This window comes from Rhea pennata, chromosome 9 (genome assembly GCF_028389875.1).
Source record: "Rhea pennata isolate bPtePen1 chromosome 9, bPtePen1.pri, whole genome shotgun sequence".
In the NCBI taxonomy this organism is placed as follows: Eukaryota; Metazoa; Chordata; class Aves; order Rheiformes; family Rheidae; genus Rhea; species Rhea pennata.
Window position 1 is genome coordinate 20640310 of NC_084671.1, and position 25998 is coordinate 20666307.

The 25998-nt window shown below is 50.2% G+C and overlaps 1 protein-coding gene across 1 annotated transcript; it reads right to left on the bottom strand.

Moving 5' to 3' along the window:
- On the bottom strand, positions 1–25029 carry SGPP2 (sphingosine-1-phosphate phosphatase 2). Its single transcript, XM_062582836.1, has 5 exons — positions 24817–25029; positions 14787–14945; positions 7019–7198; positions 4656–4745; positions 1–546 (listed from the first exon to the last, which is right to left on the bottom strand). The coding sequence occupies exons 1-5, from the start codon at positions 25027–25029 to the stop codon at positions 1–3; spliced, it is 1188 nt and encodes a 395-aa protein (XP_062438820.1).
- Between the last annotated feature and the right edge of the window lie 969 nt (positions 25030–25998).

The following is a 25998-nucleotide window of genomic DNA, read 5'->3' on the forward strand; positions in this document are numbered from 1 at the left end:
TCAGATCAGTCCTAATAACTGGTGCAATAGCGGCACAATCACAGTAGCACTGAAGCCAACTGAAGAATACGTTACAAATTTATAAGGCACCTCGACTTCCAGTCGTCTTCTGGCTTCTAGGTCACTAACGGGAAACTTGTACCGATAGCACAGCACGCCGAGGACCACGTTTTTCATGAGCTGGCGCGTCAGGAGAATAGTGCAGATCCCCACCAAGAACCGGGCTAGCATAACCATGAGCGTCGTACCGGTGAGCAGAGGAAACCCCAGATGGAAATTTTCGCTGGTGTAAGCTGGTGCTGCATACTGGTTATTCAACCAAAATCCCACAGTCGCTCCGGCTCCCGCTCCTAGGATAGTGGTGGTGTCTGCCCTGGTAGGGCTGTAATACTCGAGTTTGGGGTAGTTGTAACACAAGACGAGAGGCACAGCTATGGACAGCAGCGGGCAGAAGGGACTCGTTAACAGCAGGTGATCGATGAGGTCCCACGCAGGATACAGGAGCACCAGCAACACGGCTGAAATCAGCGCTCCGCCGATCACGTCCTGGAAAGGGAGCGTTTTTGAGAATTTCATAAAAACTTTGCCAAAACAGAAATCCTCAGATGAGAATTACTTCAACAGAATAAACTTTTGCACAACTTCATCTCATGGGTGGTGTCACAGTAAGAGGCCTTAATACAAGCCCATCCCCTCCCATAATCCCACCAGTAACTTCCTCCTATCGACAGGATTATCGACTGCTTCGTTTGCATAAACAGCAGGATGCCCTTGTCCAGGGAAACCCCAATCCAGGAACGCAACCTCCAGGGAAGGCAAGCGCAGCGCTGCAAGATGTGGTACACACGGCCTGGGCCCAGCCTACCGTAGCAAGAGACAGCACCTCTAGGCAAGAACAAGTCAGTAAGGAATTCGTTGCCCAAGCCTCTGAAATCTGGCTTGTAGTTAAGTGCCTGAAGCAAGTGCACAGTTAAAATCTAATTTATTAACAGAGGCAAATAAGCTGTTTTGAGAACTTGATTGCTGTCAACAATACTGCAAAAGGAGACAAAAGCTAACCCGTAACAAAAGCTTTCTGCGTGTCATCGGCAGCAGTCACATAAAAAGCAATGTAAGAAGTTTTGCTGTGCTCCTCTCCAGGCATCAGGATCAGCTCAGGATCAGCAGAATTTGTACTCTTACCATGAAATTGATTACAAAAGCTATAGGTAGTCGCATACAAAAACATCCTAGTCTCAAGATTGTATTTTTTTCATGAAGTCACGACAGTAGACCATTTCTATGCTTGGTCACAGTCTAAAATGAATTATTTATGAGATCTTCAGTTATAGTTAGGCAGGAGTGAGGGGACTTTTCTTTGCAACAGAAAAATTCCTGACTTTCTAGTAAAATGCATTACTCAGGTATGGTTGAACTTCAGGTATTTACCACTTCCAGGCAATAGATTCACAGTACATTTAATTTTAAGACTCAAAGAGCCATTTTAAATATTCTCAGTAATAACTTCCACTGAAGTTCATTTCCCTATCCTTGGCATTAGGATACTCGTGGAAATACCCGAAGTTGTTTACAGACGTATAAAATGTAAATACCATTAGCTGTCAATACTTCACAACACCAAAATAATCCGCCTTTTGATACCAGTTATCACGTGAGCGCTTCCCACCCGAAGGTGCACCTCGGCCTAAGCGGGGACACGGCAGCGCTGGGGTTTGCTCTCAGCGCTGACACTCCGAAATTGCATCCCCACTGCATATCCCCACTTCCAGCTCCACCATCTGTCCACCTTACACTGAATAAAACAGGCCTGACATCTCAACACTGCCTCCACGTGCAATTAAGGAGTGAGACTGAAAAGCTGCTCATGGGCTTTTCTGTTCCAGTTAAAAATATTTAATCAAACATTAACGTCCCTCAAGCCAAATTCTTTACCTAGCTCTACCAAGCTGACTCCAAAGGCTTCCTTGCAAGCGTTTCAACGTTTGTATCACTTTCTGAACTCCGACACGGTGCATCAGGAGAGACCTTTTTTTTTTTTTTTTTCACGTCCTGGACACACTTTTAATATTCTTGGGAAGCATACCCTTTGCCTGTTTGTCTGTGTAAACAGATTAGCATCCCATCAAACCCATAATTATACAGGCATTTTTAACTTAGGGAGGGAATGGCTTTTGCTCAAGGTGCAACACTACCCAGCACTACCCTTGGGAGCTTGGGCGCTGTGGGTCGCTCGACGCTCCCCGCGTAGGACGCTGCGGCAGCCCTACGCGGGGCTTCCTCCCCGCTGCGAAGCCCATCTGCCGCTGCGCCAGGCCTGCGCTCAGCCCCGGCCTGCCCCCACCCCCACAGCCCTGCCGTCCTCCCCAGCCCTGGCCCCAACTTCCACCTATTTTAACTGGAAAGGAGGAAATTTGCAGCATCGAGTTTCTAATGCTGAAAGTTTTAGCCATTTTCCTACACTACAGGAAAGTATGTAAATGCAAGCAGTTGACATAAATACCCAGTTGCATGCGATACATTAGATACGGGACTTGAGCAATTTAAAATACTGCTGACTTACGCCTGTGCACAGGGCAGCAGCCGTGGCTCAAACACACACTACTTTGGGGACTTCTCCCGGGAAGCTGGGCACCTCCAGAGCTGGCCGCAGCACTATCCCTGCACTTCTGCTGCACTTCTGGTACCAGATTTTACAGCAGAATTTTTTTAGGATTGCAAAACCACGTGGCTTGGCTTTTTGAAGGCAAGACCATATTACGCTCTTCCCATTACACTTAAACTCAGGCTGAAGGCTGGAATTGCAAACACTGATAAAAGACCCCTGGAGCACCAAACGGCATTCCAGATATGGTGGCATTCAAAGATACTCGCTGATATTTCCAACCAAAGCAATAACAACACTTTTCTGCTCTGTCTTGTATGTAGTAACGTAATGCCTGAATTTCCTTCATGGTTTCACTTAGAAATAGGGTTACGCTACACTGGCTCTACTAAACAGAAACATATTGTTGGCCTTCTGCTCTCGTGAGACACCCAGCTCCATCCTAGGAGGACTGTCCTGCTATACAGCGTAAAATGGTGCCAGCATGCTGGTTATCAGCTTTATAACATTTAAGGTAATTTCAGGACTAATGGTGTTACTGAAAAAAACTGAGATACAGCAGAGAAAGGGACAGGATGCCGCTACCGACTCCTCCATCTTTAAAATAGCATAATTTGCAATAAAAGCATCAAGACTGGATCTAATTTATTGAATCTACTGAATTTGTCAATGGAAAAAAAAGAAAGAAAGCCTCCTGATTTCTCCTTCCCCTGTTCCCCGGGAGTGGCCAGCACAGAATATTATTGCTTTTAAACTGGGGCTGCCCAGACGGGGAACGGCACGGGGCTCTTCGGCGGCCGCCTGCTCCCCTGAGCCCCCGGCGCTAGCGGGGGCCGGGCCGGGCCGGCACAGCTGGGGCAGAGCCCAGCGCGACCGCTAACGCAAGGTCCATTAGCTTGGTGCGTTACGGAATTGCTACCACCGCCCTGACGGGTTAGAGGAAGGGCAGACGCCTCCCCCTTGCTTTGAGGATCGCCCGCAGCTGGCTGAGTCCTTCCGAACACGACCGACGTGGTATTTCTCATACCTTTCAGGGATGCTGCGTGCTCATATGGATGCTGTCATTCATCGTTTCAAATATGAGATGACTCAGGCTTTAAAATAAAAAAGCTCCTCGGGTTCTCTCTAACCACTGCTGGAGCATGTCTTTTTTTATGGTGTCAAAGGCACAAAGGACTTTTTCTTTTTTACCCTAAAACCCATCTAAATTTAGAAGCGTCTTTCATTATCGTGGAAGAGCAAGGGAAATATGCTAAGAATTTCTGCTGATTGACTTAAGGTCACTAGTTAAGAAAGGATGTCTCCAGCTTAGATATAAGATACTGTTTTGATCCACCAGGGCTGGAAGGGAAAGTTGGGCCGTATTTTATAGATAACCTTAATCTCGTAAGGGGTCTCTTTTTGATTTCATCAAGTCTCCTTATTAGAGCAAACATGACTACTACCTAGTAAGAGAGGTAATGCTTCTTCCTGTGCAACCAACATGCAACGTGTACCAAACACACACCCGCAGCTGGCTGGAAGTGCGTGTTCATGCTTAGGGACTTGGACCACCGCTCTGTAGATACATGCAACAGCTCAAGAACAGTCGTTTGTAATCATGGTTATGTCAATCTGCTCCTAAAGCAGGGCAGACACCCCATGGCCTGCAAGTTTATCCCACAAAGAGTCACAGATATTCCATGAATATTTTTTGATGAAGTATTTGTGCATCTAGATCCTTAGAGTTTCCTACCGGTTTAGTATTTCTCGAAGCTGTCATAATAATTTCTTAAGCTCTCACATCCCTGCACGGTGATACGAAACACGCTGCTCCCCAGAAGACAGCTTAGCTGTCAAGCTTAATGCACAGAGCTGCTATTCGCCCCCGGCCCGCAGGGCTTCCTGCGGACAGCACCGCTACCGCTGCCCAGGAGCTCGGCTACACCGCGGCGCAGCGCTGCTCAAGTGCGGCCTTTGCAATTAAAGCTTCAAACCACGGGACTGCGAGTCGCACCCACCCCAACCTCACCAGGCTTTCACCCCCGGCCCGCTCCTGACCGGCGCTCCTTACCAGCACGGTGTGCATCCCCGTGTAGAGCCTGCTGAGGCACACCAGCGTGGAAAACACGAACGCCCCCGCCAGCCCCAGCTCGAACGGGTACTGCGGAAACAAAACACACACGCACACGTCACCCGCTGCCCGCTCTAACGCCAGCACGTATCCTAAACGAGGCATCCGAAGAGCCGGCCTGACGCAAGGCTCGGGCAACGCACGGCTTTTGCAGAGCTGCTCCCCTCAACATCCGCCCGCAAAATCCAGCGGACCTGGCACTAAACGCTAGCAAAGACCCCAAAGAAGAAAAAAAGGCAGAGCACATCGCAGGAGCGACCACCAAGGTTCAACCGCTGCCTCTGATCGCCCGGGAGGGAAACGGGATGTCCGAGTCCGACCCGATCAATAGTTCTCAAGCAGCAGGGTGGGAGGGAAAATCAGTGGCTAGGCTGAAGCGACGGTCCAGTAGTACTGCAGTCAGGACCATCTTTCCTGCCACATCCAAGGATTAACAATCTTCTTACAAAGCTGTTTTCACATACTTCCCTCTCTGAGTTTCCCACTAATATGGAAGCACGAGTTGAAAAAAATCAGCATTTAAAAAGAAAAGATCACATTTGGTAAAGAACAAGCATAACACATTAGCACTTAATCCATTCATTTGAATCCTGTCTTAGGGCTTCACTGAAGATGAGTTTAGTGGACTCATTTTAGTCCATAAAGGATGTTTTTCTGAAAAGTAAAACAAAACCAGATATAGAAAAATGCAGTAAATTCACCCAATTTGACACAGTGGCTCCCGAGAGTCTCCTGACTGAATAGATGAGCACGGTGGCTACGGGTCAGGGCAAAAACTCTTCTGCAGATCTCTTAAGCATAACGACTCACTTCTGACCCTTTCCCTCTGGCATACTCTAGCCCCTGATATAGACAGCTCAGACCCTGTCTACAGATGTCATTCCCAATTCATAAAGCACTATTTTTCCCTCGTTCCTCTAAGCCTTCAGAGTATCTACATCTGCTTTACCCCCTCTTGGGCAGGCAGCCTGGGAGCCAGTCCAGGTCAGTAATTGATACCAGGGCGGCTTTGGAAGACGGCAGCATGATGTACTGGTGCACAATTCCTTCTTAATAGAAGCAATTAAATCATTTAATTATTTTACAGCGGCTTCACTGTTTCATGGCAGTTTCCAACAAGTGTGAGACCGCCTGTGAAGAGCTATGTGCCCCACCGTTAGCCACCGACTGAGAAGAGGGAGAAAGTACCACTAATCAGGTCCTTCGAGCCACTGCCACCTTCTGAACAGTGCAGGGCTAGAAAGACAACGCAGCCTTCAGGAGACGCTGCAGAACAGATCTCTTCCTCAGACCTGATCTACTTAGAAGTAGGTTCACAGACCTCAGTGTCAAGGTTCTCACTTCTTATAACCAGAATTATATAGAATCACCCTATCCTCTTCTAAATGAAAGCTGGAGCCCATCTTCACTATTTACAGCCCCGTAACTTTTACCAAATGGGTGGTTGCACTTTCTTCCTGTGCTTATGCTGGAACCACTCAGTTTGTCCTGGAGAGGACAACCAGGGATGCTTAGACACTGAGAAGCATCCAGTTAGACCAAGGCCCCCATGGTTACACAGGCTTGTCTCTGAAGCACACTAGAGAAGGTGGAGAAACACATTTCAGTATGATGCAGCCAGAAAGTTGTTATTGCTAAGGTACAGGAAATGCACGTTAGCATTCATAAAATGAAATAAAAATAACCATCATGGAGCAAGAAGTCTGCAAGATCCAGGAGACAATCCTTTTGGAAAGAGAAAAGTCTCAAGGTTTGGGAGAAATAATTATGAGATCTCCCCATGCAGATGCTACTTGTCTGGAAAACAACTTGTGCTAGGTGCTGCTCATCCAATACAGGGAGATTTCCAAGGATGCTTCTCCCACCTCACCCAGTGCACGAGGCTCTGTATGGATCCTTTGGTTTCGGAGGAGCTGGCGTTCCCCGAGGTGGAACCGGGCGCACTCAGCGCAGACGGCACACGGCCCAGCACTCGCACAGGGGTCCTCCGCGACGGCACCGGGGCTCCCCAGGCCTCGCTGCGCAGGGTGGCAGGCGGTGACGCAGCGAGCTCCCAAGCCTGGATGTGGTAGCACAACCCACCGGTCACTCAGAGCTGCTTTTGTGCTACAGAAGGGACGTTTCCACTAAATTTCTTTTTGCATCTATGATCTGCCAGCTATGGATAACTACAGGGGAAAGCACGTGTCTGTGGAAATACAGGGAGCTCCTCCAGAAGCAGCAGCAGCCTTGGATTTGTTAGTATTTTCTACAGTTTAGGAGAAGCAGCTTTTGTTGTTTGTTTTTTGTTTAAACCCTCTTACCTTGTACTGGTTCATGGTTGCGATCAGAAGGGAGAAGGAGATGGCAGTAGCTGCCATGGCGTGGGTAGATGGCATCCCATATTCTGCATCCGTTCTCCTCTCCAGCTTCACCACGGGCGGCGAGAGGGGCCGGGGCCACTTCAAGATGTCCTTGGAGACCTGGCCGATGTACATCACTATCTGCAGGGAGAAGACCTACAGTCAGCGTGGGGGCTCCCGCTTGGCCCACCCAGGAGCCCTATCCGCTTCCGAGCTTTTTGCTGCCAAATCCATCGCTCTGAGAACAGAGTTTATCTCCTGAATTATTAAAGGTTTTTCCATTATCCTGGGCAGTGAAGGAAGCAGCGGCTTTACTGCACCGTGCTGTAACTCAATCAGCTCTGGGACCGAAAGGAGGTTTCACTGATGAGACACGACACTAGGACGGGCTGAGACAGACAGCTGGCTCCTACCCTGCATTAGCGAGGCTCAGTTTAAACCACTTCCCTTCTATCCCTTATAACCTCTTTCCTGCCAAGCAGACAGGCGTATGCGACGTTTTTCTGCCGCCCCTTCAAATCGCCGCCCGGCCCCGGCGCGCCGCTGCCGCCTCCGCGCGGGCTCTCCCGCCGCCCAACACGCCGCAGGACTTCCACGCCGAGGCTCCGGGCGACGGACCTGGCGGCGCCGGGAGGGCAGCAGGGAGGACACGGGACGAGCAACACCGCGTAGCAGCTGCCCGGCCCGCTCCCTTCCAGCGAGCACCCCCGCGCGCTGCCTGGGGGGTTTAAGCCAGGGCTCTGTTAATGCCCCGGTGCAGCGCTCTGCTTTTCCAAAAGACCAGGAAAGGGGAAATGCTGCGTTCCCGGGTCGCTGCAGACAACAGGAAGGAGACCCACTGAACCCACCTCCAGCGTGTTATCACCACCAGATGATGAGGCAGGCCCATCTTTAGAAGATAACTAAGTTTCAAGATTGAAAGCAAAATTAATATAATACAAAATGTTGAGCCTACCATTTGTGATGCCATCTTAGAAGCAAGGTAGGACAAGCTAAGTTATCAGAAGTCTTCTGTAATAACGATTTCCACTCGTTAAAGTATGATTAGCACCAACACGTAAGAGTATTACAGAAAGGGAAATAAGTCATCCTTGAAGCAAGGCTGGTGCTATGACTCATCTAACAGCAGGAAGCACACCGAACGCTGGAGGCACGGCTAAGCAGCAACATCAGGCGCGCTCACCACTTGCTTTTTCCTCTCATTCCGAGCTCGTTTGTGAGCCTTTCAGAGAGTACGTATTTGTACAGACACAGCATTAAGAGGCGAGACGACGACATAAAATACCCAGGGGAACCCAGAGCCTTTCAGACTAAGCACGACTCTCGCTTCTATCTCGTCTGGGGGTTATGCCCATGGCTTCACATGCAACGCCCCAGACTGCTTAGCAGAAGTGGCACTTGCTGAGCAGTAAATCAGCCCCATCAGCCAAACCAACACGTTTCTCCTGCAAGGTGAGCGCGACACCGCCAAAAACCACTCAGCAAGGGGGCTGCCCTTCTGCTTGCTTTCCATCCAACGCAGTGTCACCTGCCTTACAAGGTGCCCCAAATCGCCTACGAGAGTGAAGAACTGCTCAGGCAGCAGCACAGCGCCCCGGGCAGATGGGCTGCCACGGCGGCGAGCTTTCCCACGGCGCAGGAAGCGGAGCAGGCGGAGCGCACCAGGTCCCCCGGGCAAGTCACCAGCCAAAGAGACCGTTTCCACCGAGCCTGCCGGAGAGCACTGCACTGGCAGCGGAGCAGCGCAGCTGGCAACTGGGGGCAATGCCCTAATGAATTTACCAAGCATAAATTTCCAAAGCTCATCCAGAAGTGTCAGGAAGCAAAAAAGCAAGCAAGCAGGAAGCCACTGCAGACGCGGTCACAGGTGCCGCAGCGCTGCTCTCCCGGCAGGAGACCCGCGCTGCTCTCCGCCACGACGCTGCAGGGCGAGGTGGTGTCTCCTCTCTCCACCACCACACCTTATTTCATGATCATTTTGGATTTACTCTCAAACAATCCCAGGAAAGAGAGTAAGTAGACTGGAAGTTTTGGCCTGTTATTGGTGTTTTTCAAGCTAACAGGTAAGAAGCCCCCTTGATAAGTAAGTAAGGGTTGAAGTTCTGGGAAGGAGGAGAAAGGAAGAGGATAAACAAGCATGGGCAACAGGCTAAAGACCAACACAGAGCTAAACTTCATCTGCGCTTGACTGGAATTTCTTAGTGTTAAAAACCTTTGATGACCCTAGGACAAATACAGTATGAGCAGAGATTACCCAGCCCCAGCCCAGGCGGTGACCTGGGGCTGCTCAGGCCAGCGGACAGGGCGACGGTGCTGCTGCGTCCCCCCTACTCAACACCAGCCACGCGGCATTTCAGCTGCAACTGGTTTTGTTTTGAAGTCTGCACATTTAACGATGGCTTTGGACAGATGAAGAGAGGACAGCAGCTAAAGGCGTGACTGGGGAACGCATCGCCCCGTAGCAGGTGGCAGCACGTTACGTGCTTCCAAGCCTGAAGAAGGATGAGCCCCCGCGTCTGCGGTGCCGGCACGGCTTCCTTCACGCGGGAGCGGAAGAGCCGGGGTATCGGCTCCAGCGGGTTTATTCAAAGTGGAGGAAATGGGGTCACGACTTTCTTCAATTTTGGAGAGTTGAAGGAAAGAACAAGAGATTAAACCAAACTCATCTAAAATGTAAACAAAATCCATGTAAAAAGCCCTTACATGCTTGTGCAAGTCTCCACCCAGCAAGTCTCCAGGCCCAAAGCTGAAAGTTTGAGAGAAAAGGGAAGAAGCCTTCGAAAACTGAGCAGGAGGGCACAATTTGCTGTCTTATACACATGGAGAAGAAGAGAAACCTTGAAGCAAATCATTTCTTCATGCATTATGGTGCAGTTTGCTTCTTTCCTACATTACTAACATTTTTTCTCTGCCTAGAGAGTTACATTACAGCCCTCAGTGCTATTCCTCTGCAATTACTTCCAGTACAGGCTCGCTTCCATTCAGTTTGAGTGATGCAGATCAACCAAGTTTTCTGCTGTTCTGGTGGAAAACATCTTACGGACATCTTCACCATAAATAGTTTTAATTTGCACATTAGTAAGTACCTCTGTTTTTGCATGCAGAATTTGTCTGAACACAGAGGCTCTCATTACTGAAGCACCAGAAGTCAAAAACGTGCTGGACTGCGCAAGACGGAATCAGCTGGAGAAGGTAACTACACGGAAACGCCTGGGAGTTTAGTTGGGATTTCACAGTTGATGGGACAGGCATGGCTAATTCCCTTCGCATCGCTCCGCCAGCTGACAGCGGCAAGTCCGACCCAGCGTGACTCGTCCTGCGCAAACCTCCCACGGCAACTCGTTCCCGTTTCGCAGCCCGACTCCGAAGCCACCGTTTTGAGTCTGAAATAGCAACCCCGTAGCCTGGCTCTGGAAACCCTGGACTGCAAGAGTATTTGCTTCTCAGAAAAGGAATTTACTGTTTGAAAATTATGTCACTTCTGGGTTTTTTTTTTTGTTTTGTTTTGTTTTTTTTGTTTTTTTTTTTTTTTTTTTTTGAGAGCTTTTGCTCTCAGCATCCTCAGACAAACACCACAACTCATCCTAGCCACACTGGTGCCGCCGTCCTGCGAGCGCCGAAACGTAACCCAGCCTTTTTCAAGGGCTTGCTCAGGTGCTGCAGGAAGCTCAGGATGGCATTCAGCTGCTGGGACTGATTTTCAAACACTTATTCCAGCTGCGCAGGGTGTGAAGCAGGACGCCCGCGGAGGGACAGGTCCCAGCCCACCGCGGGCTGCGCCCCGCTCGGCAGCCAGCGGGTTCCCAGGCACGCCGCCGCGGTGCGGGAGCAGAGAGACGGCAGCTGCTCAGAAAAACACTCCCCAGAATGAAACGGGGGGGGGGGAGCGGAGAAAAAAAAAACGGGCGCAGCAGAAGTCATGCTCACAGTGATTTGGCTTATCACCTAATACTGGGAAACTGCTGTACCTCATAGTTCCAGTGAAATACAAACATGTCTGATTTAAACTTCAGCTTAAATTATTTCTGGCCAGGTTACCGAAACGTGCCAGTCCTGGGCTGACATCAGATAGTGCTTATCCTAACTGTCTCAGGAAAGTTTCGTTTGCAGTTTCTGCTCAGGCTGTTACCTGCACTTACAAAATTCATGTTCAATAGTTTATCATCTTGCACATACACCTACACAGAGCTAAAATTCGTCTGCACTTGACTTGAATTTCTTAATTGCATAGTGTCAAACCCTTTGATGGTCCTGATCTATATACCATTTATTTTGTTTTCTGACATTTTGTGTTACTTACCTGCCTGAACAGAGTCTTACATATTCACATGCTGCATGCATGTCACGTGCAGTGCTTTGAAGAGCTCACATTTTGAGTTAAAACACTTATCAGCCCTTAGGAACTTGTTTCAGCGAAACGCCGCACCACCACCACCACCCCCCCGAGACACGCACACGAGCCGGTACACCACAGCCTGCCGCCAAGCGGGCTTCAGAGCAGCGCCCAGGAACCGCGCGGCCGCCCAGCAGCGTCGGCAGCACCGCGCACGCAGCTCGGCTCCTGCCGGGCGCTCGCCCACGAGCTACCTGCGATGCCGGAGCTCGCAGCTCACAACCAAACTTGCAAACGTCTGCAAGCAACCAGAGGCCGACAGCCTTTGCAAGACCGTTCCGCTGAAAAGCGGGACGCCAAAGAAACCCCCGAAACCCCCCCAAAAGCCGCGCCGCTCCCACCCGCGCGGGAGCCGCGCGGCAGCGCCCGGACCCCGCGGCAGAGCCACGCAGGGCTCCCCCTCGCCCCGGAGCTGCCAGCTCCCATTAGTCACCCGCTTATCTCCCTGATTCACTGACAGCTCCCAAGCCTGCCCTGGCAAAGTCCGTGCTGGCCAACTGTTATTTATGTCTCAGAGATCAAAAATTTATAGGCTTAAAAGAGGCGTGTGCACATTTTGCATTCACACACCCTAAAGAAAAACAGCAAGGAAAAAAAATGCTGGAAGGATGCTGAATGGCAAGCGGAGGACAGAGGGTTTCTCTCTCTCTCTCTCTCTCTCTCTCTTTTTTTTTTTGTTTTGGGTGGGGGGGCTGCAACCTTACAGCTCAAATTCCCCACCAAAATAAAGCTTCCAGCCCTGAAGGCGCATAAAGATACACAAATAATCATACCAAACCTTCACCTTTTAAGCTCCAGTGTGCAGTAAATTTGAATTATCCTTGAGAGCTGGTTTATTTGAAGTTGTTTCTCACCTTTGCACTTCCCGGTTTAGGCAGGGAGCCGTGTGCCTGCGGCTGCCAGGAGCCGCACCGGGGACGCGAAGGCACCGGGGCACCTTCAGCACTGCCCCTTGCTCGGGGGCTTCTGGCAGGGTTTTCCCTCTCTGCCCTCCCCTTCCCTGGTATTTACAGGCAGCACCAGTCTCTGCCAGACTTCATTTTGCTAGGAACTTATCTAAGCTTTCGGTCTCCACTCACGAAACAGCCTGTTGCCTCATCGTCCCTGGACCTGCTCCAGTTTAAACACGTCCTTCTCAAATGCGGGTAACCAGCACCGCATAAACTACTACTGACAAGATCTCGCAAATGCCTTGTAAACACCATTAATACTTTCTCAATTTTTATAGGAAGGAACTGCCCGGATCCCTACTCCATCCTTCCTGACTTATGACACCAACTCACAGGTTTAAATCCCAAATAACGCAAATCATGAAGCACCACATTTAACACCACCTCTACTTCTCCACCACTCAAGGGTGACCCCCCTTTTCCTATATGATGCCCGTGTTGGCCAACCACGTTTTACCAGCACGTTCCCCGTACACCCATGTTTTTGCGTTAAAAATCACCAAAAGACAGGTGCCGTTCCCCAACCTATCCCCATGGAAGAACTCCGCTGACGCTCTCTCTTCATCGCAGATGGTGCTGAAAGGCAGCGACCATTACCTTCTCCTGGGCCCTCGCAGGTTCGAGACCCGCTCTCCTCTCCAGCTGGAGAAGACCTTTCTGCAGGCCGTGCATCAGACGCCGTACTCAAAACACTTGATACGCCACGTTTCCGGTGTCCATCACCCTTACCGACACGCCACAGATGGTCTAATTCCCTCTCTACTTTCCCCGCTCTGACGCTGAGGGTGCACTAGCCAGCCTCAGTTTACCTCACCCACTTTTGCTCTGCCCATGCAGACGCTGAACCGCCGGCGGCCTGCAGACCTGCGCCGGTCGGGCACGTTCCAGCGCTGCCACCGGCTGCTTTGCAGTTGAACGGCACAGGTTTGCCGTGCCGAACGCCCTGGCGTTTCCCAGGCTGCTCAGCCACTTCTGCTGGCGCGTAGGTGGCCAGGGTCTCTGTGCTGAACACACTGACTGCTTGCGACTGCCCAAAGGCTGCGTCCCAGCAATCAAGGCATCCAGCTGCGCTTGCCGTAACAGCAACGCAGAGCCCTCAGACGCTTTTAGCCATTCCACAATTACGCACAATTAAAATGTTTCTAAAACTACAGATTGTCACAAGTCTTCATGTTTAAAGTATCTTCTCCTCTTCTACTTTTCAGTACAAAATGCAACTCCACAACTCTCTGAGCAACTAGAAAGAATAATACAAATAATTCTAATATCAAATACTTGAACACAAGTTGGGCTAGGTCTGGCCAGTACTCAGACAGACTCCTCGCAAGGTAAAGCAAAGCAAGTCTTCAGAAAGGCATGTGAGTAGCTCCAAAGAATCATTTTTTGTGCAGTATGTGAGAACAGGAGGCTGTGACTAGCAATTCTCATTTTCGGTGGCACATTTCCAGAAGCAGTAGGTGTTCTCCTGGCCAAACCCCAACTCTAATTACACAGTGTCCACCTACCTCTAGATTTCATCTGCAAGTTATTTTTCCATCTTCTCCTGGTAAAACTTACTGACTAGGGTTACCAGCACAGAACAGCTTCCATCCAAGACTGGCTGCATTGTAACATGTGCCCCAATTCAAATTGTATTTATTATTTCTGGTCGTATTATTTGGACATAGACAGAATATTATTAATCAGAATTGATTCAATCAAGGTGATGTTTCACTGCAAAGAAACAAAACTCACATCCAAGTTTCCACCAAGTTTAAATTTCTCTAATCAATACAGATTGACAACCAAACCGCAAGGGTCCGTCATTTGCCAGAGATGTCTAAAGAGCTTGTTTGGGCAGCAAAGACCTGATCAATAACAAGATGAGCAATGGTAGTGATAAAACAACACAATCATTCCCAGACAGAAGGATAAAGTGCCTTGTTATCTACTCCTTTTGAGTGCCAGAATGGAAATACATTATTTTGGCTATTCCAAACTGCATTTGCAAAAGCTGAAGTGGTGCTAAAATCTGGTAACTTCAGAATGCCCCTGTATCACAAAAATTAGCCCTCGTAAGCCTTAGCCTGCAGCAGGGATTGCGATTTTTCCTTTGAAGAGACTTCTCTTTTGGAGCACCCCTTTCCCCGCCACCGCCTGCACGTCCCTTCCTCGCCAACCGGCACGGGCCGTGCCACGGTGTACAAACAGGTCACGCAGGAGAGATTGGGGTGGCAGAAAGAGCCCCACAACGACCAAGAATAATCCTTAAGTCAGGCTTCGTAGCTCTAGCACGGGTAACATTGGGGTTTTGCTGGCTTGTGTGTTATTCTTACCCTTAAATATCTGTTTGCTACAGTTACAGAATTAAAAATTACATGTTTAAATAAGCCACAGAAATACTTACAGACCAGATGATTATCATCCTTCTGGACACAGAGCGATCTATGTTCCAGTAGATAAACGGAAGGAAAGTGATATAAAACACCTCTTCACCCAGAGCAGCCGAAAACTTGAATAAGTAGTAGTAGAAGTAGTTCTTCACAACATACTTCTGTGCACAACCCTGAAAATAAGAGGATTTTAGAGAGTATTAGTGAATTACACAAAACACCTAGGACATTTTCCATGACATTTCCCAGCCCTATAAACCTATCTGTTAATCAAGTAACAATTTGTCAGAACAAATTGCAGGAAACCAAGTTCAACTTCTATACTAAAATGGAGACCACAGTGTTTGATCGCGTTTACTGCGCATCAGAAATCTGCTCAAACTTACTAAGGGAAGCAGTCGCTTCGAAAAACAGATTTGCAAGAGATCAGACCTATCTTTGCTCTAGGGAAATCAGCTGTATTTAACAAAAGGGTTCTGATGTTTCAATTTCAAAATTTCTACGGTTGTATATAAAAAGAAAATTGCTTTTGCTAGAAACGTGTTTCGAGATAAAATAAATGAACGAATGGACAGATGTCCTCGTTTGCCTACTGGATCAAAGTCTACCTTGCTAGCGGGCAGCCCTTCCGAGCGCCACGGCGGGCCCCGGCCAGGACAGCACGTTTTCTCAAAGACATAAGATTTTTGTCATTTTATGGAGGCTTTTGCCACTGCTTTGACCTTTGGGATGAGTCTGTCACCAAGAAATCTCCACTTTGAGCAACGGGCAAAGGAATCGGGTTTTATACAAACACCTGTACACTTCAGGAAAGGGAAAAGGAAAGATTTCTGAGGAGGATTTTTAAATCGGGGAGACAGGGGAGGGGAAGGCAATCTCTTCTGTCCCCATCTTTCCCCAAAGCAAAAAAGGGGGGGGGGGTCGGGAGGATTTGGGGATTTGGCAGCGTAAACACAAGGCAAAGCTTCCCAACCGTGACAGCCGAGAAGGGAGCAGGAAGGTCTCAGCAGTGGCGCTGGCGGGTTAGGCTAAGATACAACTTCGCCATAAGCATCTGAAACCCTTCTGAGAGTAAAACTATTAGGTTTTGAGCTGACTGTGAGCCTAATCTACCAGAGATAAATCCTCATCCTAAATCTAGTGAAAATATGTAAAAATTGCCTAAAGAATCTAGACATTCAATTGCAATTCATTTTTAAAGCAATCAGAAGTTGAAATCCTTTAATCTGCTTTCAGTACGGCAATATTAGGCCAACTGTAGGAAGACAAGAAAAGCAAGACAGAAAGAAGTAACATCCATTCACCTCTCACAGAAAAAAATATTCCTAAATTGATTTTAGCCTCAACACGCAGAGCAGAAAAGATGAGTCACCGCTCTGAAACGCTCGGGTTGCAGGAGCGCTCCCCCAGGTATTGGTAATAGAGGTCACAGAGCAGTTCCCGGCGTCACTAAGTAAATTTAGAAGTTTGAGTTAAGGAAGAAGCAGTCTGCACGTCTTGAGACTCCTACGCCACTTAGGAGCCACCGGCAGCGCAATCAGCAGCCCCGACGCTCCTGCCCGAGATCGCTAACCCGCAGCGGGACCCGCTCACGCGTCCCGCGAGCACGCTGCCGCCTCGCAGCGGGGGCTCTGCGAACAAGCAGCCCCCCCTGCTCTCCACGTCCAGCTCCAGCAGCTGACCAGCTAGACGGCATTTACTGTACTAATTCATTGCTTCTGGAGAAAGCAAACCCTGCTGCAAGCGCCCTGGGAAGTACGTTCCCCGCTTTATTTCCATTCTAATCTCAATGCAGGAGAAAACCAACATAATTCATTTTTGTTTGAACATCTGGTGTCTTCTCACTCTCAGAAGTTTACTCAATCTCTGTTTTTTAAACAATTTGGACTTTTACAAGACTTGCAAATTATTAAAAGGTAAGAGCTGCTTATACTTAATCTAGCGAAGTGACTTGATGCCTTCAGTAACTACGAAGCACTGCGAATGCACCAGCCCCTCCATCCATCTCCAACATTACTCAGCTGGAATCGGAGAGGTTTTACAGCACAGTAATTAAAAGAAAGTCAGGCTTTCAAGAACATTTTAGAAGAAAGTGTAATAAGCAGTTGAATCACTAACACAATATACATCCAATTAAACTTTAAAAACAGAAACAGAGGTAGACCCAACATCAGGAAAGAGAAAGCTGTAAAGATATCGCTCTCCTTCCCATTCCTGCAGGACATATATATATTTATATATCTTACAAGAGAACCACAGGGGCACTGGCTTTTTCTCACTTTCTCTGGGGATGAGCTGTGCCACGTCAGCTCTCAGAGGGTTAGAGCCTGACCCAGAGACACCATTAAACACATTTGCTCTCAGCTTTCAATTACCTTGGGTCTTCCAGGAGATGTGCAAGTTTAAAGTTCCTGAAGTCACTACAATGCTTTGCTGACTGCAGAACCGCCTCGCGGAAGAGCTGAAACCTCCCTCCCCAAGCCCCTATTTCATGCAATGGGATACCTCTTAGTTAAGGGTTTTTTTAAAAGCTACAAAAGAAAGTTGTAAAACTTCGAGAAGCCAGCAGGGACCAGGCATGTGAGGGGGAAAAGAAAAAAAAAAAAAAAAAAGAAAAAGAAAGAAAAAAAAAAACGAAGAAGAAGAAAAGAAAAAAAAAAAACGGAAAGTCCTAGCTACTGCTGTGCACGGTGACAGTAGGTATCAGACAATTCAGGGCAACACAGTGCACTGTGTAAGCAGCGGGAAAAATGCTCCACGCGGGTGGGGTGCAGTATTCTGCACGAGCAGTCAGTGCACTGTCGCTTCTGCATTTATTAACCGGATACAGTAAATAAAATAACCTATTAAGTTAAAAGAAACAAAATGAGGTAGCAGATTTTGGAGGCGAGGAGAAGCCAAGAAGCACGACGCCCGAGACCTCACTTCCCGCAGGCACGCGGCGCAGCCACGCGTCAAAGCCCGCCCTGCGCAGAGGCCCCGGCCAGCCGGGAGCACCCCGGCACGGAGGGCGCCCAGGGCGGCAGTGCCGGAGGCGCCGCAGGGATGAGCCCTGGAGCCAACAGACACCCACGAAACTCGAGCATGGAGAAAAACGGAAGTCATGGAAACGGAAGGTCTAATGCCAGTTCTAATAACAGCTATTAAATCCCTTGCCGAATCCCAAACTACGGTAACGTTACAGTTTGTGAAAAAATCCCTAGTGTAACTAAGCAAAAATTAGCCATCTCAGACGTGAAAAGATGGTCAGCTGGACAGAGGCGTGGGATGCTCAACGCGCTCAGCACGTGCTAGCTCCAACAGGTCCAGGACACACTTCTCGAGCTGTTGTTTTTAACTGCCGGTGCACGCTAACAGCCGTTTCCTGCCAAGAAAGCTGGGCAACACTAGCATAAATCAGGCTGCTTTTTGACCAGCATTCGGAAGGCTGCTGCTCCTCCGAGCTTAGCTGGCCAAGGTTAAGCGTGTCAGCTGCAGGGGTCCAAGGTGCCCTGACGAGGCCGTGGGAGGCCGGTGCGACACAGCAGCCTCCCCTACTCCTGCAGGAACTGCCTGGTCTGTGCAATAAGGAAGTAACAGGGCAAGAGAGAGGCAGAGGAGGGATGGGCAGGGAAAAAAAAAAAAACTTCCTTCCTCTCTATTTTGCAGAAGAACAGGTTTGTTTAATTGCATTCTGATTCTCCAGCATTAGACTGAAATTTTGTGGGATACGCCAAGGAGCCTACACCTGAAAGCGTCAGAGGAAGCCACTGTAAGGGTTGGCTAGCTGCAGTATCTCTGGACACAGGGGGAGACGTGCTGCAAGAACTGGAGAGAGCAAGTCCCAGTCCACGCAGGAGGACGGGAAGTTAACTTCAAAACAGAGCTCAGAAATTGCTTTGACACCCAGCTGTACTTCACAGCTCTAAGGCTGAGCGCTACCAGCAGCATTTTTCGACAACAGTTTTCAAACGGCGCAATACTAGATGGCCAGCCTGCCCGCGCACTAGCTCCCAGTTAGCACCACTGCCTCTTCTCCTTTTGACTTCTTGCCAAAATGCATCAGTCGGCGCGTTACCCGGAGCAGCACGGTTGTGAGATACCTGCACTGCTCCACAAGAGCAAGAGAAGGGGGTGGGGAGGAGGCAAGGAAAGCCGCTCGCTCCCTCTGCGTCAGCACGCTGGGGTCTGGGGAGTCTCAGCTGATGGATGACTGAAGTCAAAGGAAGCATGGGGGAACGGCCGGACAACCACGGAGAACCAGGGCTTGGCTGTTGTGCTTCCTTTTGGAGCAAAAGGCTTGATCTCAATTTAAGGTTAGGACCATAGCCTGGAAACCTGAGCCCAGGGATTAGTCACTTACTCCCCTCCAGGAGCCTGATGGACCCAGGCAGCTTGCCTGGGCACAAAGGCGGCTCCGCTGCAGACCTCCGCGTGGAGAGGCACAGCGCAGCAAGCCCTCGGGAACACAAACGGGTCAAGCAGCGCAGCACTACCCCCACCTTCACATAAGCTAGTTTGGGCTTTTTGTTTGAGTGTTTGTTTTTGCTACATTACAATTAGGCAACTGTAGGGAGAGAAATGACTGTTTCCTTGGCAGGCAGTTTTAGGATTCAGGTCACAGAGCAGTTTTCTAAGGTGGAGCCAACGAGGCTTCAGGATCGTTGCATCAGTGATCACTGTAAGCATGCAAGTCCCTGGCAGGTATCCCCCTCTAAGGCAGAGGCCACTGTAGATGAGGAAGGGGCACAGTGCTCAAACTGCAGATTTAAGTGTAGAGAGGTATCTTGCAGCCAGTGCCAGGGATGGGCCCCTAGGCAAGACACACTCAGTCCACCCATCCTCCTCGTGATTAGTTGCAATTAGCCCAGGCCACACTGCTGTCAGCCCCATTTCAGATAGGGTATTACATAAGGAGGCCAACAGGTAATTCAGCAGGGCCAGCCAGCACCATCGTGAGCAGATGGCCGTGCTGAAGGAGCGACTCTGGGTCTGCAGCGCTGCCACCCACTGGGGCATCCTTCTTCTGTCCCTGCTTCATGCAGCAGCTCCGTGTAAAAGGGCCCCACCTCTGCCAAGGAACGGGGTCCCTGAGGTCCTCACTGCGGATGCCAGCGAGCCCTTTCACACACAGATCCCTCATTCTTGGGGGTTTACGTAATTGACACTGTTTTCTATAAAACAAACCATCTGGACGTTCTCCATTTGCAGAGAAATGCGAACACGGAACACTGAAGGCAACACATTAATTAAACTCACTAGCAGCTTATCGTTATAACTATTTCTAGCTGCAGAAGGGGTAACAGCAGAATGGTCTGCTACTGCAGAATGGTTCGGTATCTTCATGGGAACCACAGCTGGCAGACTCAAGGGACTCTGTTAGCAATAGTCCACAATAGGCAGCTTTCTTCAAGAGAAAGGATTAAACATATATATTCTTTCTTCTATCACAGTTAGTAACAAATACGTAAAATAGTAAATAATCCACTGATAAAATAGTAATAAATGAGTAACATAATCCTAAAAGCACTCATACACCCCTAAACCTAGTGGTTTACTTTGGAAAAAGAAGATACAGCTGCTGACTGTACTGGAATAATACGAAGCCCTATCACACAAGAACTTTAATAGTCACTTTAAATACAAAAATTGATTCAACTTGACGTAGTTTCTCATGTTTAGACAACACTACTGTCCATTCTAGACCTCAGATTTACTTGCCTGCAAGGCCACAGCAATCAACAGCCATCTTCCACTGCCGACGCAACCCGTAAGTGTTTCCTGCAGAGCACATACACGAGGCAGAGGAATGGGCTGTCCAAAGGATCTCCCAAGGACAGCAGGCTTCCTCTGGCTCCTTGCCCATAAACCTACCCTGTACTCCACAGATCCAGAGGAGAAAAACAACAGCAGTTGAGCTTTTATTGTTATGTCTGATATCTGAACTAATGGCCTAAGATGCCGAGCAGAATTCCAAGGCGCGGAGCGGCTTACCTCCAAGCACTGGCATTAATCCCAGGAGCGTGACGGCTCCTCGCTGCAAGGTCCAGTGGCCTCCAAAAAGATGGCTTGAGCCGTGTGCTGGGAAGCACCGAGTCATGAAGCCCCTCATCACTTGCACCACTACTCAGGCCAACCGCTGCCTTTCTGCAGCTGCCTCCGTTGGCCACTGCCGGCTCCCACACCCATGCTCAGCGTGCCCCTGCACCACCACCCACATCCCCACGAGCCACCTCTGTGGCAACAGGCACCAAATAATTAAACAGGATACACAGCACAATCCAGAAGTACCAATTCACAAACATTTACTAGCATTAAGTGTTTCCACAACAAGATCTAAAAGATCACTAAATGCAGGTAGCAACCTGCATGTGCCTGGCTTTGTTGGCTACCCATTTTCTGGAATTTTTTTTTTTTTTGTTTGTTTTTCCTTCTGGTCTGCTACCTATTTTCTTCTGTCACACACTAGCAAATCTTGGCTATGATTGTAGGTACTGTCATCTTCCAAAGGACTTTCACTCATAGGACAGGCCCAATCCCCCTCACTCCTGCAGATTACCTAAGCACTTACTAATCATTTCCCACAGGAATCTTAAGGACTGGACTCTGTAGGACACACAGGCTCCCTAAGCAGTCACAGCAGCAGCAGGGAAGCAGCCAAGGAAGCCCCAGAGCACCTGGAGCAATGCTGGGGAGCACCAGTATCACGCACAGCCCACTTAGACAAGCAGAGGGATCTCTTGTTTCTCGAGCTGCAGCTGGAGAGGAACTTCTTCCTGCAGAGGTACTGCCAAAATATTAAGTTATATTCTGATGAGGAGAAAGAGTCGGCACTTCAGCTTGCTCCACCTTGCTCCTGACAGTGCTTGCAGCTCTGCGTGGAAGGTGCTGGATTTGCCCATTTTGGCTACTGTCAACTTCTGCTGCACAGTAATGGGAAACCATGTAAAATCTAATAAGCCAGTATCATGATTAAAATAGGAAAAACAAGACTCTGAGGCTGATGCAAAACCCATTGCAAGGGAGCACAACACAGTGGAAAAGCTTGATTTGAGCTCTACAGCAAGCCTACTTCAAAACTACCCCATGCCTCATTACAGCAAAAGCAGAGCTTTCATCAACGCGGAGCCAAGAACCGACCAGATTTCTAGGATTATGCTCCATCTGAGAGGGATGCATATGTCTATCTACCTTTTCCATTTTTGTCGCCATCGCCTTCCTCTCCTGGTAATTAGCCTCCTCGTCTAAGACATAAGCAAGAAAGCAATCATGAAATGGAGCCAGGCAGCTTGTAAATGTTATACTGCTCTGGCATTCCTAGCAGTTAAGGTATAACTGCATAGCAGATATGAACTGTACTCTTTTACAGTCAAAAAAAATAGATTTCAAAAGATGATAAAGCATCCGTGAAACAAAAGAGGGGAGATAAAAAAAAAAAAAAAAAAAAAAAAAAGTCAGGCAAGTCTCTACAGAGGGCTTTTTTTTTTTCCTGTGTTCCCTTTAATTCAGAATACCAATTTAATGAGCAAAACTCCATCACAATGTTACAGACAAGCAGAGCTCTATTCTTTAAATATGAATGTTTATTTGGGCACTCACTAAAACACTGGACAAGTCTTCAGGAAGTTACGTGGTATTTTTAAGTGTCCTATTTTAGGACATCAAAAAGACCATCAGGAAGAGATACCTTCCAATCAGTTTCAAAAATAACCCCCCTGTGAATGAAACTAGTATTACAAAGGCATGTAGAACACCAAGAGGTATTAGCTAGAGACAGGATAATGTAGACAGCTAATTATAGAAAGTTAGCATCTTGTCTTCCATAATAATAAAACTTGACAATTCTTCCAGGAAAACCCATGAGTTCAATACTAAGTCTCAGCCAGGATATAAGTTTGGCCAGCGTGCTGTACTCACACCGTTTTGTATTATTCCCAGAAATCTGAGCTTTTGTTGAAGGCGGGGGCAGAGGAAGCGTTTCTACCTGATCTGGTAATCAAGAGACCACCAAGAACATGGACTAGGCATCCGGTTCAATACTGCAGAAACGCCCGCAGCCCTCGCTGCCCCTCGGAGGCGCGTCAGTCCCAGCCTGGCCGTCGCGCAGCTCCTCGTGGCGCAGCTGGACTGGATTACAGCGACGCGGAGCACAGCTGGCCACCGTGCCACTGACCGCCGCGGCCAGGCCTTCTTGCTGTCTCTGCACATCCGACCGGCAGGTTATACGTGACACACACATCCACGAGCAGCACTGCTGGCAATCAACGCATGCCGGTAATTAAGGGCCGGGTCCAGAGGCACCTTGTTTCGTCACTATTGCTTCATCATCCTCTTGAGGGCCCCTTCCCTCCGCGCCATGCAGCACCCACCCATCTGGCCACCCACGCACTTCCCCTGCATCCAAGCATGCAGTTAGCTGCTCCACTGTTTGACACAGTCAACCTCCTGATGGTCCAAAAACCTGCAAGGGGGAACCTGAAAACCTTTAAGACCACTGCATCATGACAGCAAATGTAGGTTTGAAACCCTGCAAGCTGCAGGGAGATAGTGAGGAGCATCAGGAAGGGGTACCCAAACCCCACGGCACACCAACCCCTCCAAGGCCACGGGGTGGGAGTTGCAAGGGCAGGCTCACGCAAACGCTGGCAGCCACGAGCCACAAAAACAGGAAAACATCGCTGACCGCAGAAAGGCTGTGGGATTTTGCCAGGTGTACTAGGCTCCTAAACCCACTTCTGCAGACACATCAGGACCATGCCAGTTTATTCCGCAGCTGAGCAGCGAGTGTGCTCACCTGGCATATGGAAATGCAAAGTCAGGTTCCCTTCCCGCATCACGATGGCAACCCACATACCCCTACTTCTATTGCAGAAAGGCCACGAACGGGCAGGTTGGAAAAAGATCCTGTTCGCAACCTGGATTTTCACAAGACTAGAGAGAGTCTGTCCTTACAGCTCCAGCGCTCCACTGAAGCGTCATTCAAGCCAGCACTCCCATCTCCTTTCTTTGGATTTGAACCCAACTTTTCAGTGCATTTTGGAAGCGAAAGCCCTAATCACACGGAAACAAATCCTTCCTCTCTATTGCCAAGGTTTGCCAAGTCCTCACCCTAGACAGGCTCCACTCCTGGCACAACACCTCCTGCCTTCGCTTCCTTCATAAAGCCCACATCAACTGCTCCAGCCCACACAAACGGCTGCATTCAAAGAGCATTCACCTTGGTAAGATTTTATTATCAACATGATCATATCTTACCTATGTCACTGTTCCAAAGCAAGCAGTAATTTCTTATAATGAACGTATGCAAACCTTACTTTATTAATTATTGTTCAAAAGGGAGCAGATGGAAGGAGTACCCCAATTTTCCTTATCTGCAAATTGATGTGGACATTCTTGGAGAATTTTAGATGCCTGAAATGGAAATCTAAGAGCACATTCAGGAGGGAGAGGAAAATGTAGTACAAAACAGGAGGGGTGGCAGCGCTGCACTGCTCAGGCAGGCCTGGTTCGCTCTGCAGGCAGGCGCTGGGAGGCCACGATCGCCTCCTCTCCCAAGGCGCTACAAAGCCATCTGCTAATGAATCCCAGCTATCGCAGCGAGGGAAAGAAGCAGGCCACCGACCCGTCCGCACAGACTGCATCACGCCCTTCCCTGCTGCTTGCAGATACACAGGGGAATTACAGCGCAATGCCATAAAGCACTGCAACCTGCTCGGCCGGGCGAGCGCAGCTACCTCCATCAGAGGCACAGCAAGGAACCCAGCAACACCCGGGTTAGCAGCAGCGGCGCGGCTGGGGGCAGAGCTGCCAGTGCAAAGTTTCATTAGATAACATATTAATAAGGACCAGGGAGCCACGGGAAGGCTGAGTGCAGCAGATCAATAAAATTAACAGCACAGGCGCAGCCCCAGGGAAATCCAGGGCGAGGAGGCGGCAGCCCCGCACCCGGGGAGGGCTGCGCCTGCCGCCGCCGGGCCCGCGCTGCCCCCCGGCTCCGCGGCCGCGGCACTCCCGCACCGCGCCGGGGCCCCGCGGAGCCGGCGGCCGCGCCGCGGCGACACTCACCTGCGGGCCGCGGCCGCTCCGCGCCCCGCTGGGCGCCCCGCGGCCGGCGGCGGCCGCGGCGCAGCGCTGCCCGCCCGCCCCGCCGCCGCGCTGCGGCCGCCCGGGCTGCGCGGGCGCGCCGGGCCCCTCCTCGCCGGCGGGGAAGAGCCCGCAGCAGCGCTGGAAGCGCGCCACGGGCTGCGAGCTGCGCAGGCTGCGCAGCAGGCGGGACATGCTGCCGCCGCCGCGCCGCGCCGCGCAGGTGCGCGCCCCCGCGCAGGTGCCGCCCCGCCCCGTCCGCGGCAGGTGCGCGCCCCCGCGGCAGGTGCGCGCCCGCGCGGCCGCCGCGCCGGCGCCCCCTGCCGCCCCGCGGCGAGAAAACCGCTCCGCCCGCGCCGAGGGCCGCGGCGTGGGCTGCGCGGCCCTGCGCGGGGGCGGCCCTGCGCGGGGGCGGCTCTGCGCGGGGGCGGCCCCCGCGCTGCCCCCTGCACGGTGCCGCGTGCCGCGCGCGCTCCTGCAGACGCGGACTCGCCTCTGATCACGGCATCTGCCGCGGAATCTGCTGCACTGCAAAGTCGCTGCTCGGGCGCGGAGGCTGCAGGAGGCGCCGCGGGCGGCACTTGCCCCCTTGTGCCCTTGAAACGCCAAGGACCTTCGTTTTGCTGGTGTGCTTTTGGAAAGGAGCATTTCTCCCACCAGAAGCGTATTTTGCGCTCATTGCCAAACCATCATTAGCTCAGTGCAGGCTCACTGCAAATTTATTCCTTTATTTCACTTGTATACCCCAGATTGCCCAGGATTGCATCAACGCCGTCTTCCACAGCCCCTGAACACCGCAGCCGTGCTCCTCGGGCTTTTAGGGAGCCGGTTTGCCCCCGCGGCATCGCCGGGCAGACAGCGCGCTGCTTCTTGCATGAATCATTTCTTTTAGCTGTGCAAAATTCAATCACTTATCACTTGAGGTTTGCCCAGCCACGACTGCAGATGACCTCATGTCTCAAGCGTGACTACTTTTCTGATTGCTGGTGCGTGCACACACTCATCAGCGCTCGCAATTAAAGGGCTCAGCTCGCTCGGTAGCAGAACCAGTTCAGCAGCTGCCCAGTCCAACCTGTGTATGTGTTTATACTGTTGACATGCAGGACTTAGACAACTGTTTGCTTCTGGGTTTTGTTTTAATGGATGTAGACTATATTAAGTGTA

What these genes read in the sequence shown, in the direction of transcription:
- SGPP2 (XM_062582836.1), bottom strand. Translation starts at nt 25,029, where the DNA reads ATGTCCCGCCTGCTGCGCAGCCTGCGCAGCTCGCAGCCCGTGGCGCGC. An exon ending in GGAGCGGCCGCGGCCCGCAG is followed by an intron (nt 14,946 to 24,816) that starts GTGAGTGTCGCC and finishes TCTTATTTTCAG; the next exon opens with GGTTGTGCACAGAAGTATGT. An exon ending in CAACCATGAACCAGTACAAG is followed by an intron (nt 4,746 to 7,018) that starts GTAAGAGGGTTT and finishes TTGTTTCCGCAG; the next exon opens with TACCCGTTCGAGCTGGGGCT.